Source organism: Gobius niger (assembly GCF_951799975.1).
Source record: "Gobius niger genome assembly, chromosome: 16".
In the NCBI taxonomy this organism is placed as follows: Eukaryota; Metazoa; Chordata; class Actinopteri; order Gobiiformes; family Gobiidae; genus Gobius; species Gobius niger.
The window spans coordinates 23,339,258-23,355,216 of record NC_136867.1 but is presented as its reverse complement, the minus strand read 5'-3'; the positions used below and the strand labels follow the sequence as shown (position 1 = coordinate 23,355,216).

At 41.1% G+C, this 15,959-nt stretch overlaps 1 protein-coding gene across 2 annotated transcripts in view; it reads left to right on the top strand.

The window, feature by feature from the left end:
* frmd6 (FERM domain containing 6) overlaps positions 1-15,053 on the top strand; it is a 58,880-nt gene extending 43,827 nt beyond the window's left edge. Inside the window, exons 7-14 of one of the 2 annotated variants that reach the window (XM_079573485.1) lie at positions 2,587-2,742; positions 3,094-3,159; positions 3,257-3,325; positions 9,095-9,269; positions 11,326-11,634; positions 12,604-12,735; positions 12,812-12,903; positions 14,515-15,053. In XM_079573485.1, coding sequence (XP_079429611.1) covers positions 2,587-2,742; positions 3,094-3,159; positions 3,257-3,325; positions 9,095-9,269; positions 11,326-11,634; positions 12,604-12,735; positions 12,812-12,903; positions 14,515-14,802 — 1,287 coding nt within the window. In that variant the 3' untranslated portion in view covers positions 14,803-15,053. Of the gene's footprint in view, positions 1-2,586; positions 2,743-3,093; positions 3,160-3,256; positions 3,326-9,094; positions 9,270-11,325; positions 11,635-12,603; positions 12,736-12,811; positions 12,904-14,511 lie in introns of both variants that reach the window. The other variant, XM_079573484.1, reaches the window with a different exon arrangement.
* Positions 15,054-15,959: the final 906 nt, after the last annotated feature.

Below are 15,959 nucleotides of genomic sequence, written 5' to 3'. Positions count from 1 at the left end.
TGAATCATAGAAATCACTCGGTGTCGATGTGTTTTTAGTCATCACCGCCGATTGGGGAAAAAAGCTATCGGTCTCCCGCGTGCCATCAGGAAATCATGACTTCCGAGTGGATCCTCAGGAGGCGTTGCTCTTCTTGTCTCCGTTATTTCCCTTTGAGTTGGTAGCGTTGTCTCGTCCAAATAAATAAACTGACAGTCACCAGCATCATGAACTCACTGGATGAGACTTCCCGCTCATCACCGTGTTGTTGTCTTAAAGGGGCGAGATGCAAGTTTGCCATTTTATACTCACTACTGCCACCTCAGGTCATACATGTAACTGCACCTTCTATATTAAGCTCGTGCATGACGGCACTTCAGACCAGAATGAACACCTTTTTGAGTGATTCTACACATTAGGACACGGCTGGAACATGTAGGGGGAGGAAAATACATTACTTTAACATTTTTAAACTCTAGTCCCTTTAAAGCTAACGGCTGACGCTACATAAAAATTAGAACAGCACCAAGATTTTGAGCAATCCATAATCGGCCAGTCTTTACTCTTTAGTTGTTTTTCATCAGTATCTCCCTGTCCGTACTGTTTTCTTGAACTATTATTCGTTGATTTGTGCAAGACAATCCTTATTAGGGAAATGGGAGAGAGGAAGGACCGTGACCTCCGGAGATCCCACTCGGAGTCACGTGTCGCTCGCGTGCAAAGAGCCTATTCAGGGAGACTAGTAATAACCTGGTCATTCAGGATGTTCAGATCATCAGCTGATCTCATTCTTTGTGTTGCTGAACCTGGACCTGACCAACTGCAGCGACCCTAGATCAGAGCAGTTTGTTTAATCCAGATAACTAAGAGCGATATCTAACCTTTATTGTGAAGTTTTCTACCACTTTTTTCCTCTCTTTGGTTTGTGATCTTTTAGCTTGTGAAAATACATACACCACTGCCGACCTCGGTAGAACTGCTTCTTCTATTTAACTTCCATTGACATTTGCGTCCTATAAACACTTTGTGCTGAAGCGACTAAAACTGTTTAAATGCAGCGCGATGTCGGACGGCGTCCCGGTCCGCTCCATTAATCAAACTGACCAGACACTTGTGGGATCATAAAATTGGGGCGTTTTATTTCCGTCTCTAAAAGTGGCACACAGCGTCAACTTTCTGTCATGTCATTTATTTCATAGTTGTTTTTTTTATACTTTTGCCCTAGATTTGGTGTTTTAGTTAAGTTAAAGTAGTAAATGCAGACGAGGCTCATGTATGCTCCTTCTGGGTACTCGACGTATTTTATCTCAAGGGAATGACATTGCAACATGGGAGACAGCTCTGAAAAGTCGATTTTACATAACACGCCCACCCTTAAAGACATTCTGCAGTAATACCCTGACAGCCACACCCCTCCTCTTCCTGCGATTATCCTTATCCAGTCTCTCAAACAGGGCCACTTCAGGAAACCGTTTGATGACTGACGGCGGCTCCTTCCCTCTCCCCCTGCCTCGCTCCCTCTCAAAGCCTGAGCCGCTTAGAAACGCTCGCTGCCGAGTCTTCCAAAGCCGCTGCTCGCTGTTTCCGGTCTGTGCAGCTGGATTCGGTTCACAGGGTTTTTCGCAGGTCGACTCCGCTTTGCCCTGCGGCGGCGCTGAGCTTTGATTTACCCACCTGCTAATCCTGCACTCCCGGTCCCAAGAGAACTGTATCAGCTGCGAGAATACGGGCGATGTCATACCATACCCTCGAAACCCTAACTAAACGGGGCACATTTTCTCCAGTTTGGCTTAACCCAAATCTAAAAGCTTCTCGATTGGAGCTCACTTGTTGCGTTTTTAGTGCTTTCTTGTCACTTTTTTGTCACTTTTTTGATGTTTTTGTGTCACTTTTTTGTCACTTTTTGACAGTTTTTTGTCACTTTTTGTCATTTTGTCACTTTTTTATGCTTTTTAGTCACATTTTTGACGCTATTTTGTCACTTTTTGAAAACTTTTTTGTCACTCTTTTGATGCCTTTTTGTCACTTTTTTGTCACTTTTTTTAAAATGTGACCTTTTTTTTTTTCATTTTTCAAATGTGACAATTTTTTACGCTTTTTTGACGCTTTTTTGTCACATTTTTGGACACTTTTTGGATGCTTTTTTGACACTTTTTTGTCGCTATTTGTCACTTTTTTCTTGCTTTTCAGTCGCTTTTTTGTCACTTTATTCACGCTTTTTTGTCACATTTTTGACGCTTTTTTGTCACTTTTTTGACACTTTTTTGTCACTATTTGTCACTTTTTTCTTGCTTTTCAGTCGCTTTTTTGTCACTTTTTTGTCACATTTTTTACGCTTTTTTGTTGCTTTGCTTCAAGAAGCTTTTAGATTTGTCTAAAGTCGAAGTGGAGGGAAATGTGCTGCTCGGGTCACTTGGAGGTTGAAAGATTGAAATGTTACTGGGGGAAAACTGTAAAGCTCAAGTGAGATGGAAGATCTCAGTGATTCTGTAATATGTTACTAAATCCCGTCTCTACAAGGTTTTACGGTGTATAATCTTCATTCAGCTTGATTTCCATGCTGCTCTGTTACTCTCTGATCTCTGACTCGCTTTCCTCTGTGTGCAGGTGATCACGAAGCGCGGCCGCGAGTACATCCTCAGACACATCCCTCTCATGCACAAAGACCAGTTCGCGCTGACCGCCTCCGAGGCCCATCTCAAATACATCAAAGAGTGCGCTCAGCTGGACGACGTCACCGTGCACTACTACAGGCTCTACAAGGTCGGGCTCTCAACTCCTCATAAAGGGGCTAGATGCAAGTTGGCCATTTTATACTCACTACTGCCACCTCAGGTCATACGTGTAACTGCACCTTCTATATTAAGCTCGTGCATGACGGCACTTCAGACCCGAATTAACACCTTTTTGAGTGACAGTGCAGGATTTTAGAGGCAGTTGTGGTGAACAGGTCTGGGCTCATTCTACACCTTAGGACATTGTTCAAATATGTAGGGGGAGGAAGATACTTCATTTAACATTTTTAAACTCTGTATAGTCCCTTTAACGTTAGCAATATTAGTATCGCAGACAGTGAGCGGGCAAAATTTGAGTTGTTTTTATTGTTTCCTACAGGATAAGAAGGAAGTTGACGCCTCCCTGACTCTCGGATTGACCCTACGTGGGATACAAATATTTCAGGTACTGCTCATATAAAAGATTAGTACATGTTTAAGTGAATATGAGGGGAAATAAACCTGCAGAGACCACTTTGTCATTATCTCGTCTTGTTTTTCAGAACGTCGGCTCCGTGCGGCAGCTTTTGTACGACTTCCCTTGGACTAATGTCGGAAAGCTAGTTTTTGTGGTAAGTTTTCAGCATCTAAAACACCTTTTAAACATAAACACCTTTTATTTTCAATGCGTGACACCTCGTTACCCTCTTTTTTTTCCCTTTTTGGCCATCTTTGCTTCTTCACGCTGCTGTTTTATCTTTGTCCGGGACTAATCTGGAATCTCTGCTGGGTGTATGTGCACAGCTGTCCGCGAGGTCCATATGCTTTGCTCCTCATTCAGCCCACATTTTGCTGCACCATCGACTGTCGTTCTTCTTTCACCAGTGTTCGTTAGATCTTCTGCTGTGATCTGCTCCAGCGGCGCGTTAAGCTCAGCACATCATTTGCTTCATTTAGTCCCACTGGGTAATTTCTTATCGGAAAGAAGCAGAAGACCGCACAAAATGTATGTCTAAATTAGAGAGCTTCACTTTTCATAAGTATTTGACACAATCATTAGGGCTTTTAGGGCTCATGTGATGCCTGAATAGGACCGTCACCAACAGTTCAAAACTAAATAATTCATCTTTTTAACAGTCAAAAGGACTACAAATGGCGTTCATAGCAGAAAACAGAGCACATGAATAGGGCTGGGTACAGTTACTTGGTTTATGATACTAAAATATTTGTCATCTATAACCAGCAAACTGAACAATAATTTATTCCATAAAAGTCACCAAGTCACTTCTTTTATTGCTGTTCCTGGACCAACAGTATCAAAACTTGGTCTCTGAGGATATAAAAAAATGTTGGTACCTGCTTTCGATCAGGGACGATGCACTTTTGTCACGATCCGATACGTATCAAGATACAGTAAGTAATTATATGGGATATACTGTATTTACTTTAAAATGTGTAATTACAGTTATGTGTCCAAAGTGTATAAACCAAACGCCATTGGACATTTATTGGAGTGTTAAAGCAGAACTAAGTAACTCTTGCTCCTAGAGGCCATAAGCACCACTGCAGGTGTCGTAGCATGTAGCAATTTCTTTCTACTTATTAATTGTCTTGGAAAGTAAATACTACACTGACAGTAAAGACAAAGGGAGAGAGGGATATTGTACATGCAATTAAACAATGGAAATAATTTACTGCACTCAAACTTTGCTGTAAAAACTGTTAAAGTGGCGTTAGCTTTGCCCGTTAGCCTGTTAGCTTCTTCTTCGTGATTCCATTAGTGTGTATTGGTGACTCCGACCTGGTGGCAGTCAAGTTGCAAGTGTGGTTTTCAGGCTAGAGACACCAGGGGGAGATGAAAGACCCCCCCAATCATCCATTAACACTTGTATTACCCCCAGAAGGACTATGGAAAGGATTTATTAAGGTAAACAAGTTACTTAGTACTGCTTTAAGATTGAAAAATGAAATTGAAAACACAGAATGTAACAAAGTGCTGTGTACCTGATGATAAAAATGCCTCTAAACACAAGTATTGAAAGTATTGCGATACTTGACAAAGTATTGTGATCCAATTCCAATCCAATATTTTGTCCCAGCCCTATTTTCAATACCAGTTGTACCTTAAGGTTTTTTTTTACTAGTACTATTCTGGTATCGTATATAGTTACTCCAAAGTAGAAAGTGAATTTGTCCATGTGTTATATGACCACTTCAATTCAGACAAAATGTTCATGTTTTTGAAGCCGCAAAGTTATTCTTAGTAGCACTTATTTAAACAGATTTGTGCTTTTTTACTAATAGAAATACATTCATTATTATTATTATGCAACTTTTTAAGTGGAAACTTTTTTTTTTTTTGTATATTTGTGCGTATTTGACTTTGTAGTGACCCAGCTGTATGAGTGCTTTCCATCACAGTGGCCTCTAAGATTCTACAGCAGCATTTTAGAGGCCACCATGATGGAAAATAAAGGTGTCATGCTGACCCACTCATACAGCCAAATACGCACAAATATCACCTTTTTTTTCCACATAAAAAGTTTAATAATGCACCTTTAAGTATTTTCTTTCACTTCAGTAGTATCTGCACTTTTACTCGAGCCTTTATTTCAGACACATAAAAAGAAATGTAAAGGTTTTGGGCTTTTTTGAACCACAGCTATGCAAAATTGTTTCTAAACAAGTCGTCTCCTTTGCCCCAGACAGTTGATATTCTTGCGTGATTTGCGAGTTTGGCTTTGTCCTAAGTTTAGCCGCCGTGGCATCTGTCCTACCCGCTCTCCGCTGAAACACATCCTGTTTTCTTCCCCGTGTTGTTTTTGTTGCGGCCCTTGCGCAGATGTAGAAGTCGTCTGGCGCATCGTGAGAGTGAGGGGAAAGCGCTCCGTTGGCTGCGGTTTTCAGACCTCTCTATTTAGGCCCCGTCCCGCCCGGCATCTGAATAACAGGCTTCTCTACGCAGCGACTCCACCCAACGGTCACGTCATCCTGCATTTCAGAACCAGCGCCACAGGAGAAGCGAGAGAGAGAGAGAGAGAGAGAGCGGCCGGGAGGGTCAATAAACACCAGATGTTTTTACTGAAATTTGGCTCGAGCGGGATAAACGTGTCTTGGAACGTGGACTGAACATGTCCCGGCTGCTCAAGAGCGATTTTGACAGAAGTTCAAAAACAATGATGCACTTTTGGGCAATGCTGCACAAGTCGGGCGGTTTTCGAGGTCGATTGTGATTTTTCTGACAAGTAAGCAATTTGATTAGCCTTTTAGAATCAAGATTGAGTTCATTCTGCACATTTTAGACACGTCCAGGAGCATTAACGTTTAGAGAAGACTGAAAAATGAACTTCCAAACTAAGAATCACAAGCATTTCAGGATATGTTTGAAGAGATCTGATTGACAGAGCTTGATTTATACATAATAAGACTCCATTGAGGATATTAATATTGTACTACCAAAATAATTATAGCCTTTTCTACACAGCCCAACAAAAAAAAGTGGATTTGGATTTGACTGTTATGATATGGGGTTGTTTGCCTTGAATAATCCAGACTCACTGCGGCGCTGTACCAGATTTTTAGGATAAAACATAATCGCGATTTTACTGACACATATTGCATTTGCGATTTTTATATTTGAACCATTTAAATGCATACACTGCTATACTGATGAGTGAAAAGAGTCGTGTTACTTTTAGACTGCCAAACAACATATTCTTGCTTAGGGATGGGCACCGTTCCTTTCTTACTTTTTTACTTTAACTATACTTGGTTTTCGATACCGATACCGGAATGATACTTTTTCGATACCTTTATAAAAATATTTGTCCTCGAGAACCAGAAAACAGAACAATATATGTGGAAGATCTGCAGATTTACAATATCAGGTTCAGCTCCAGCGTCAAGTCATGTGTGAAAATGGGGAATAATTGGGGAAAGATTGTGGGAAAAATTGGGAAATGAGAAAAAAACGTAAGCAAAAATAAGAAAAAAAAAATGGAAAAAAACTAAATACATTTGAGCTGAACCCACCAAGGCACTTCCTTTAATGCCGTCCCTGGACCAACAGCATCAAAACTTGTCGATATGTGCTTTCGATACTTTCATTTTTTCAATAAAGTAGTACCTAAAGTTTATTTTCCAATACCATACTGGTATTGTTTAGCAGTACCCAGCCCTAGTCTTGCTCAAATTGCCCCACAATAGAACCATTCACAATAATCTACTTTAAAAATGATTTGGTTTTATGTGGACAGCACCCTCTACTGGAGGAGTTGGGCTTCCACTTTTCCCCGACATTCACAGTACCTCCGGGGGACAGCCACGTGACTAAAATAAATCAAGGATGGAATTTCAAAGCGCCTATTTAAACACTTCAGACCTTTTATCTGCTGCAGCTGAACCTGAGATCAGAGGCTCCACAAGTCTGGTTGGTGAACATCTATCACCCATTGCCAAAGATAGAAGAAAAGAGAAAAAAAAAAACTCAGCCTCTTGAGATTAGGTGATTGCAGTAGTCAAAACCTCGATTGCGATTTGATATGGATAAACCTTTGAGCCCATTTATATAGCCACGGTCGCTTCATGTAGAAACAAAAATTGAACATTACTAGAACCTTGTAAGCTCGTGAACCGAAATATGTTTAACAGATGTTTCAAAGCTGTATTGATTTTGTCTGACGTCCTGAAGTGCGTGTGTCCAGTTGGCTCTGGATCTGAAACGCTCTTTGAAGGATCTCTCAATAAAAACACAATCCTCGTCCTCTGCGTAGCTTTCTTTGTGTGTGGCCGTCTTATTTAGGGAGGTCCAGACTTCAAAAACTTGTCAGGAGGAGAGAGCGCCGTCAAGAGACCACATGTTCTGAACGTAACTGGACCTCGCTCTGAGTGGTTTCTTGGCTGTTTTTTGAAAAAGCTGAACTTCTCCTCCGTCTGCTGCGGTGTGCTGTGGGGTTCACCTCAACACTGGAGCTAAAGGCGCTAATTCATTACGTCTTATGTAACGCGGCTACAATAACACGTGGAAAGGAGAGGTCGAGATGGGGCGGATTTCGGGCAAGAGAGACGTTGAGCGGCTTGTGCTGAAGAGTCTTAAAGTTGTAGTTTCAGAGAACAGATTAGAAATACTCACATGCTGCTTGTCTTGCTCATAGTTTTAGAAATTGTATTGGTATTCTCAAAGAAGGCGTAGCTGGATAGTATTTCAAGCACTTCTTCAAAGGTTTTATTTAGGGATGCACCGATATCAGGTATCGGAGAGAAAATAGCAACAAACTGGAGAATTCTTTAGTGGAAATACAATATTCCACATAGAGCTGACTTTATTACAGACGACACTCCCTAAATCAGAGTCTGTGCTGGATTTAACCAGAGCTAAAAGTTGTTAGTGCTGCAGCGTGGAGTCTGCAGTGTTTACAACATACAGGCTAATGTTGCTAAACTAGCCGCTAACAGTTCTGCCGATTCTTACGCCGTTTTATGCCCAGGGGCTTATTTATATGAAAAAACTAACCCAGCGACTAAAAAGTCCTCAGAAAATCCAAAATAAAGCAATACAGCATGTCCATATTGAGCAAAATGGGCTGCAGCTTCTCGCTAAGTTGCTCTAAACACACGGGAAAATCTTCTCGGAGCTGAAGTAAAGGCGAAAAGAGACCATTCAGCTGCAGTAATGAGTAACCATCTTAATCTTAATACTATTGTTAAATAAAAACAGATAAATGAATAAAGCACAAGCAATGAGGAGCTTTTGGACATGAGCTGTTCTGTCTATGATGGACAGTGCAATAAAAATGTAAAATAATATTTAATCAAAAATAAATAAATACATTTTGATCTAATTTCTCTTAAAAGTGTCGCCTACTTTACCCAAGGAATTGTAAATGAGTAAATTAACTAATTACTAACCAATCTGCTGTGAAAAAGTCAGTCTTCGAAAAGTACGTTGAAAATGCCTTGTAATCGGATCGGTAGTCAGTATCGGCAAGTGCTTAAATCAAAGTACTCGTACTCGTATCGGTTTTAGAGAAAGTGGTATCGGTGCGTCCCTAGTTTTATTTCAATGTTTTTTTGCAGGAAATGCTTGATTTGAAAGAAGTGTCCAAAAACACATTCTTCAGCAGATTTTGTTCGGCCAAATTGGACAATTGTGTCCAATTTGCTTTTCAATATCAACTGTTTAACTTAAAAATATCCCTGCACAATATTCCTTATGTGCATGCACTCAATCCTAAAAGTGAATCAAGTCTTGGAATGTTAAAAGCAGCTCTTGTCGTGACTTCTTCCTTTGCTTTTTGCCTTTAGGTCTTTCTCAATCGCAAACCCACATTCCCGAGTCTTAATCTCGTCTAATTAACTTCCATAAATCATCTTCAGATTAAAAACTGCTTTTCTCCTCTCAGGGTAAGAAGTTCGAGATCCTCCCGGACGGTCTGCCCTCGGCCCGGAAGCTCATGTATTACACCGGATGCCCTACCAGGTCCAGGCACTTGCTGCAGCTGCTCAGCAACAGCCACAGACTCTACATGAACCTGCAGCCGGTGCTGAAGCAGGTGCGCCGCCTGGAGGAGAACGAAGGTAGGATTGTAAACATAACCTCTAAACTTTATCTTCCTCTCCAGGAAGTGCCCCTAAAGGTCTCATTCAGTATTCACTTTAGCCTTAGTGCTTTTTGCAGTATATTCTAAAATAATGTGTCTAGAAAATGCCCGTAGTTGCACAAATGCAGTTATACAAAAGGCCAGCAGAGGGCATACATGTGACCAAACTGTCAGCTGTTTGTAAACTAACTGTCCTTCCTCTTCAAGGTTTGACCACAAAATGGGTAAAAACAAGTTTGGTGAGGATCTGCAGACTTTAACACAGAATTTTGAGAACTGTAGACGAAATATGCAAAATTATTAAAACATGAGCAAATGAAACAAAACACATCACCAGCTGTGTTTTGGAAGAGAACTGAGCATTAGAACCAAGGGTCTCGTATTGAAGAGGCTCTCGGTGATGCCACAGATCGGCAGGCAATGCTGTCACACATTCAACTGGGCACACGTAAGAGAGGTTTAGGTCGTTCCCCACACCGTTGTTTAGGCTTAGAACCTTTTTGGGACTGTCCAAAATTAATTAATTATTGGTTAGAGATACAAAGTGAAATGAAAAATTTAAATTCCATTGGAACCGGAAGTCATAATATGTACCGTTAAAAGTACAGTGGTATGTATATTTGTATACTTTATTGTCCCCGTAGGGAAATTTGTCCTCTGCATTTAATCCAACCTTCGATACGCCCAGGGACCCATCTCCATGATGTGGAGCCAGGTGGTCAGAATCACCTGGCTGGAGGATGCACCTATTGCACAAGTTTTTAGTGATAGGGGAAACATACGCAGACATGGGGAGAACATGCAAACTCCACACAGAAAGGCCCGTCCTGGTGGGAATCGAACCCGGGACCTTCTAGCTGTGAAGCGGAGGTGTCAACCACTGCGCTACCGTGCCGCCCATGTGCCAATTCCAAGACTAGAAATTGGTCTGAGGGCCGCATTTGGGAACCCCTGGTGTAAACCCTCGGTCGCCTTGGAATTATTTATCTTTGTAAAGATTCAAATATCGTTGTCTGGGCTGCGTCATGGCAGTCCTGACCCCTGCTCTCAGAAAGAGCTGGAACTTAAATAGGCTTCTAGATACTGTACATGTTAAATACTGTAGCTCTTTAAGTCCATACATTTGTTTTGAAGGCAATTTGAGAGATGAAATAATCACATAATGTCTGGTGAAGCTGTCTGAAACACAGAGGAGGCGCCACCTCACACACGCGTAATGAGGGACCAGCATTATAGCACGCAGCCAGTTGTGGATCATTAAAGTAACTAAAGTAATCCACTACTGTAATTAGATTAAATTAGATTTTAAGTAACCTCGTAATCTCACAGGATTACAATTGTTAAACTAGTAATTACAGAGGGGGAAAAAAGTATTTGGCCGAAATCCAATAGAAAGTCTATGGGGAACTGACCAAGCACTTTTTTCCCCCACTGTAGATTATAAATACTTTATCAAGTAACGATTGATTACTTTGTGTAATACTGTGTGAAAATAAAATCTCTTAATAAATAAAATGTCTTAAAAATGATGGCTGGAAAGACATTATTTTGAGTTAATCTCATCTAAAGCGAAGAATAATGTGGTTCATTTTGTGGTCAACTGTGAAAAATGAAATGGGGCAGACCTAAACCGCCTGACCTTTTGTAAAGAGGCTAGATGCAAGTTGGCCATTTTATACTCATTACTGCCACCTCAGGTCATACGTGTAACTGCAGCTTCTATATTAAGTTCGTGCATGACGGCACTTCAGACCCGAATTAACACCTTTTTGAGTGACAGTGTAAGATTTTAGAGGCAGTTGTGGTGAACAGGTCTGAGCTCATTCTACACATTAGGACATGGCTGGAACATGTAGGGGGAGGAAAATACTTAATTTTAACATTTTTAAACTCCGTATAGTCCCTTTAAGCTAAACTAACTAGAAATCAGAAGGAACTCGATCTAGAATCAGTAACCAGTGGTTGGATTACGGTCACATAGACACTTATACAGACGAAGACTCCTTTAAAATATCCTCCTCTCTTCTTTGCAGAGAAGAAGCAGTACAGGGAGTCTTACATCAGCGACGCGTTGGACCTGGACATGGATCACCTGGACAAGCGCTCTCGGGCCAGCGGCAGCAGCGCGGGCAGCGTGTCGCACTCCAAACGCCTGTCCCGCCACTCCACCACCAGCCACGGCAGCTCCCACACCTCGGGCATCGAGACGGACAGCTTCAGGGCCCCGGGACACGCCCCCATCCGGCCCCTGAGGACGTGCAGCTCCTCCACCACCAGCCACGGCAGCTCACACACGTCCGGCATCGAGAGCAGCGGCAAAGAGCGCGCGCTGGAGGACGACGGTGAGGGCAGCGAAGAAACGTTTCATCATAGTTTTATTCAGAGTCACACACTGCCCGACCAAGCAAAGGCATGAACCCCATTGAGGATCATTGGGAAGAAGTTGGGGAAAGATTTATGCAACACTGGATGGAAATTAATAACATTTTACCCTTTTAACCCCGACCTGAACTTTTTGGCTTTATCCAAGAAAAAGGTCACAAAACAGTGTTGAAAGCGTAGAAAATGCAACAACAAAAAAGCCACAAAAGAGCAAGTGACAAAAGTATGACAAAAAAGAGACAAAAAAGTGTCTTAAAAAAGTGACAAAAAAGCTACAAAGAAGAGTAAAAAGATTATTTTTTTAAAAGTGAAAAAGCCGTGTGATCATGTGACAAAAAAAAAGTATGAAAAAGTAACAAAAAAGTGGCAAGAAAGAGACAAAAATGTGTCAAAAAGTGACAGAAAATGTGATGAAAAGAGTGGCAAGAAAAACACAAAAAAGCCACAACAGAAAGGTGACAAAAGTATGACAAAAAAGTGTTAAAAAGTGACAAAAAAGAGACAAGTGAAAAGTGTAAAAAGTGAAAAAATGTGTCAAAAAGTGACAAAAAATTTGATGCAAAAAGTGGCAAGAAAAAGACAGAAAATAGACAAAAAAGAGTTTAAAAAAAGTGACAAAAAAATGTTATGAAAAAGTGACAAGAAAGTGGCAAGAAAAAGACAAAAAAGCAATGAACAAATGTCAAAAAGGTAACGCCAACGTGTCAACAACGCGAGGAAAAAGATCCTTCTAGATCAGTTTTGTAGGTCTTAGCGTTCAAATGAGGTGTTACACTAGGCTGTAACCTTTTAGATCTGGGTAAAGCTGAACTGGAGAAAATGCACTCAGTTAAGACGGGGGTTTAGTTGGTCTCTCATAAGGGACTTCTGAACCGCTCTTTGTCTGACCCGTCATCTGGTGCCATAGTAATGAAATCTGTCTCATGCAGAGATCGAGATGCTCGTGGACGACCCCAAAGACTACGAGGAGCTTCATGAGATGGTTCTGGACCAGGACCTGTGCATCCACATCACTGAGGACATGCTCACCATGTCCCCGGACCACACCAACGGGTACTCAGGTCAGTGGAGGATTCTTCTGTGATTATGTCTTATTTTGGATATGAATCTAAAGGGATTTTTTCTCTCGATTTTCAGGGCTTATTGTGAAGGACATCAGCTCCTCCACGTCCAGCTCCTCAGAGACTGTGGTGAAGATGAGAGGACAGAGCATTGAGTCTCTGCCACAGGTAACATCACCAAGTTCAGTCCTAGTCCAAGTTTAGACCCACTACTTTCTAGAGCCGGACTCCTCCCTGGTGGATAGTTTGAAGCAGGAAATATTAACCTCTTATCCCCCACATGAACCGAGCGCATTTAGCCCAAATCTAAAAGCAAAAAAGTGGCAAAACAATAACATAATAAAAAAGGCTGCAGCCACAGAGCGCTAACACAGGGCGCCCGGAGGAGGTGTAGGGAGAGACTTCCAACCTCCAACCAGGCACCCACAGCAGAGCACCCACACAGCCCCAGTCAACCAGCACTCCCGGGGGGGGGAGGGCTACCTCAGAGGAAACACTGGGAGAACATAAAAATTTATTAAAAACAGGTAAAGCTGTGATGTGAAATAGCACAAGATAAAAAGAGTGAAACTAAATAAATAAATAAATAATTCTTTAGTACTAAAACAGATAAATATGGTTAATATACAGTGGGGAAAAAAAGTATTTGGCCAAAATCCAATACAATGTCTATGTGAAACTGACCAAATACTTTTTTTCCCCACTGTAAATAAATATTAGTTTAAAGCAGGAAACGTTGACCTTTTGATTAGGCTACTCCACCTCCTGCACTTGCTCTACACAGCCTCAATCTAGTCAATTTTTTTGTAAATAAATATTAGTTAAAAGCTAAGCTAAAAAGGTGGGTCTTGAGCCTGCTCTTATAAACAGACGTTTTGTAGTTCTTAGCTTTCAAGTGAGGCGTTACACTGGCCTATAGTCTGTAATCTTTTAGATTTGGGTAAAGCTGGAGAAAACGCACTCGGTTAAAGCGGGTGGTCAGAGGTTAATGTTGTGAATGCCTATTCTAGCAGGAAACTTGTGATTTTTAATGGAATACCTACATGTGTGCAGAGGCGCTCCAGTGGTGTTAGCTAATCGTGTTAAAGGGTAATTGATGATTAGAAAATCCTTGTGCAATTATGCTAGCACTGCTAAAAAACTGGAGTGCTGATTGTAGAAGCTATAGAACTGTAACCCCAAAGTTAGTGCATATTTGTTTTTATTATGTGAAAATGAATAAACGTAAATGTAGACACTTTTTTTTTTGTATTTCAAAGTCAATTGACAATGTATCTTAATCAAAAAAGGCAATACAAATGACTGCTGTGCATGAAAATCTAAGCAGCATCAAAAAAAAAAAAAACATTTGTTACAAAAACATCAGGGCATTAGCTCATATATACAGATAATAAAGACCAACAAAATTGGGATTTACATTCAGGAATCTACACCTCAGAATAATCAAATTATTATACATATATTCTATTTTTTTGTCTTTCATAAATACTCCAAATTTGACAATTATAATCCAACATAAGTACATTGTTCTTTACCTTCAGCCAAATATATAAATCAACCCAAAATTTCTTCACATTACTACATTCATAAAATAAATGTTCTTGAGATTCAATATCAATTTGACAACATTTACATATGTTATCTTGAAATTGGTATCTAATTCTTAAAAGTTCCTTACTCGGGTATATATCATTCATGGTTTTAAAGTGAATGTAGACACTGACTTCACTCCTGCTCAAACAGCTGAGGTGATGCTTTCCCTTCCCGTCTCCGCAGCAGTCCGTCTCCCGGAAGCCGCAGTCGTCCACGGACCGCCACAGCCAGTCCCTGGACGACGTGCGCCTGTACCAGAAGGACTGCGTGCAGTGGGCGGAGCTGTGCCAGGACACGGCGCACAGCTACACCTTCGGCTGCGCCCAGGAGCTCAGCGACGGGTGCAACTCGCAGGGGCTGAGCGAGCAGTGCGCCAGCATCCGCAACGACCCGCAGCCCTTCGCCATCAAGAGAACCAACAAGTATTTCTCCCTGGACCTGACGAGCGAAGAGGTGCCCGAGTTCGTGGTGTGAGGAGGACGAAGCTCGGACCGTGACTCAGGGTGGAGCTAAGGGAGAATATGGACGCTCAGGAATTTTTTTTGATAAAAGATTGTCGGAGTGGCAAATCCCAAAACGTAGCGGTCTGATTTGACTCCTAAAAATGGACACAAGAGCTAAAAGTGATGTCTTAAGAAGTTCAAATGATTGGAATGGACGATATTTCACCTTAATCTGAGCAATATTGAGTTTCCAGGTAACAAGTCTGCCAATGAAATAAGTATTTTGTGCCGTTGAAATACTAAAATGAGATCTTATTTTAAGTGCTCACAAGCTCCATTGACAGACTAATCAAAGGCAGATATATTTATTACAACAAAATGATGCTTATTCCGGATGACTTTTAGCAGTGATAGGAATATCTCTCAACATTTTAACCTTTTCGAGAGACAAAGGTTCTTGAAGACGGATTTTTCAAAAGAAATTCTCGAGACTTTTTACCCAGGAAGGATACGAGGGATATCGCCGATCAGACACATTTTGTTTTGTATTTACTTTCTGGACTCGATACTGATTTGGGATTAGTTTGAAAACCAGACGCCCTTTTCGATTTTTTTTGACCCCTCGAGATTGGACTCGTTTCGGAGGAAGTCCCATTTCACCAGAGAAGCGAGCGAAATGTGGAACTTGTGACTGAATTATTTGGGAATTGTGAACAATAAACACTACGGTAGCCAAACCCAGGCTGCTCCTGCGAGAGGAAACAAAAGGGAACAATTTATATATATATAAAAAAAGATCTTAAATATTCACTTTTTTTTCTTTTTTTTTTTATCTTTTGCTTTAAGAGTTTTATATATATTCACAAACGGAGAAGAGAAACCTACGAGCTAACAACCAAAGAGACGTCTGTGCATCTACAACATGACTGAAGCTTTCGGGTTTAAGGGAAAACGGACCTTCGGGACATTTTTACCCACGATGCATCGAGCAAACGCGTCTAAACCAGTGTTGCCAACTCATCCGGATCATGTGACCACGACCTGACGTGCCTTTCTCTGTCTCTGTCTGTCTCTATGCAGATCTCAAACTAAAGCTGCAAAAAGGAGCTTCTTCGAGAGCTTAAACTGCTTGAAATTTTGAATATGAATCTATATTTGAGTAGCTCCAGGCAAATGGTAACTGGTAAC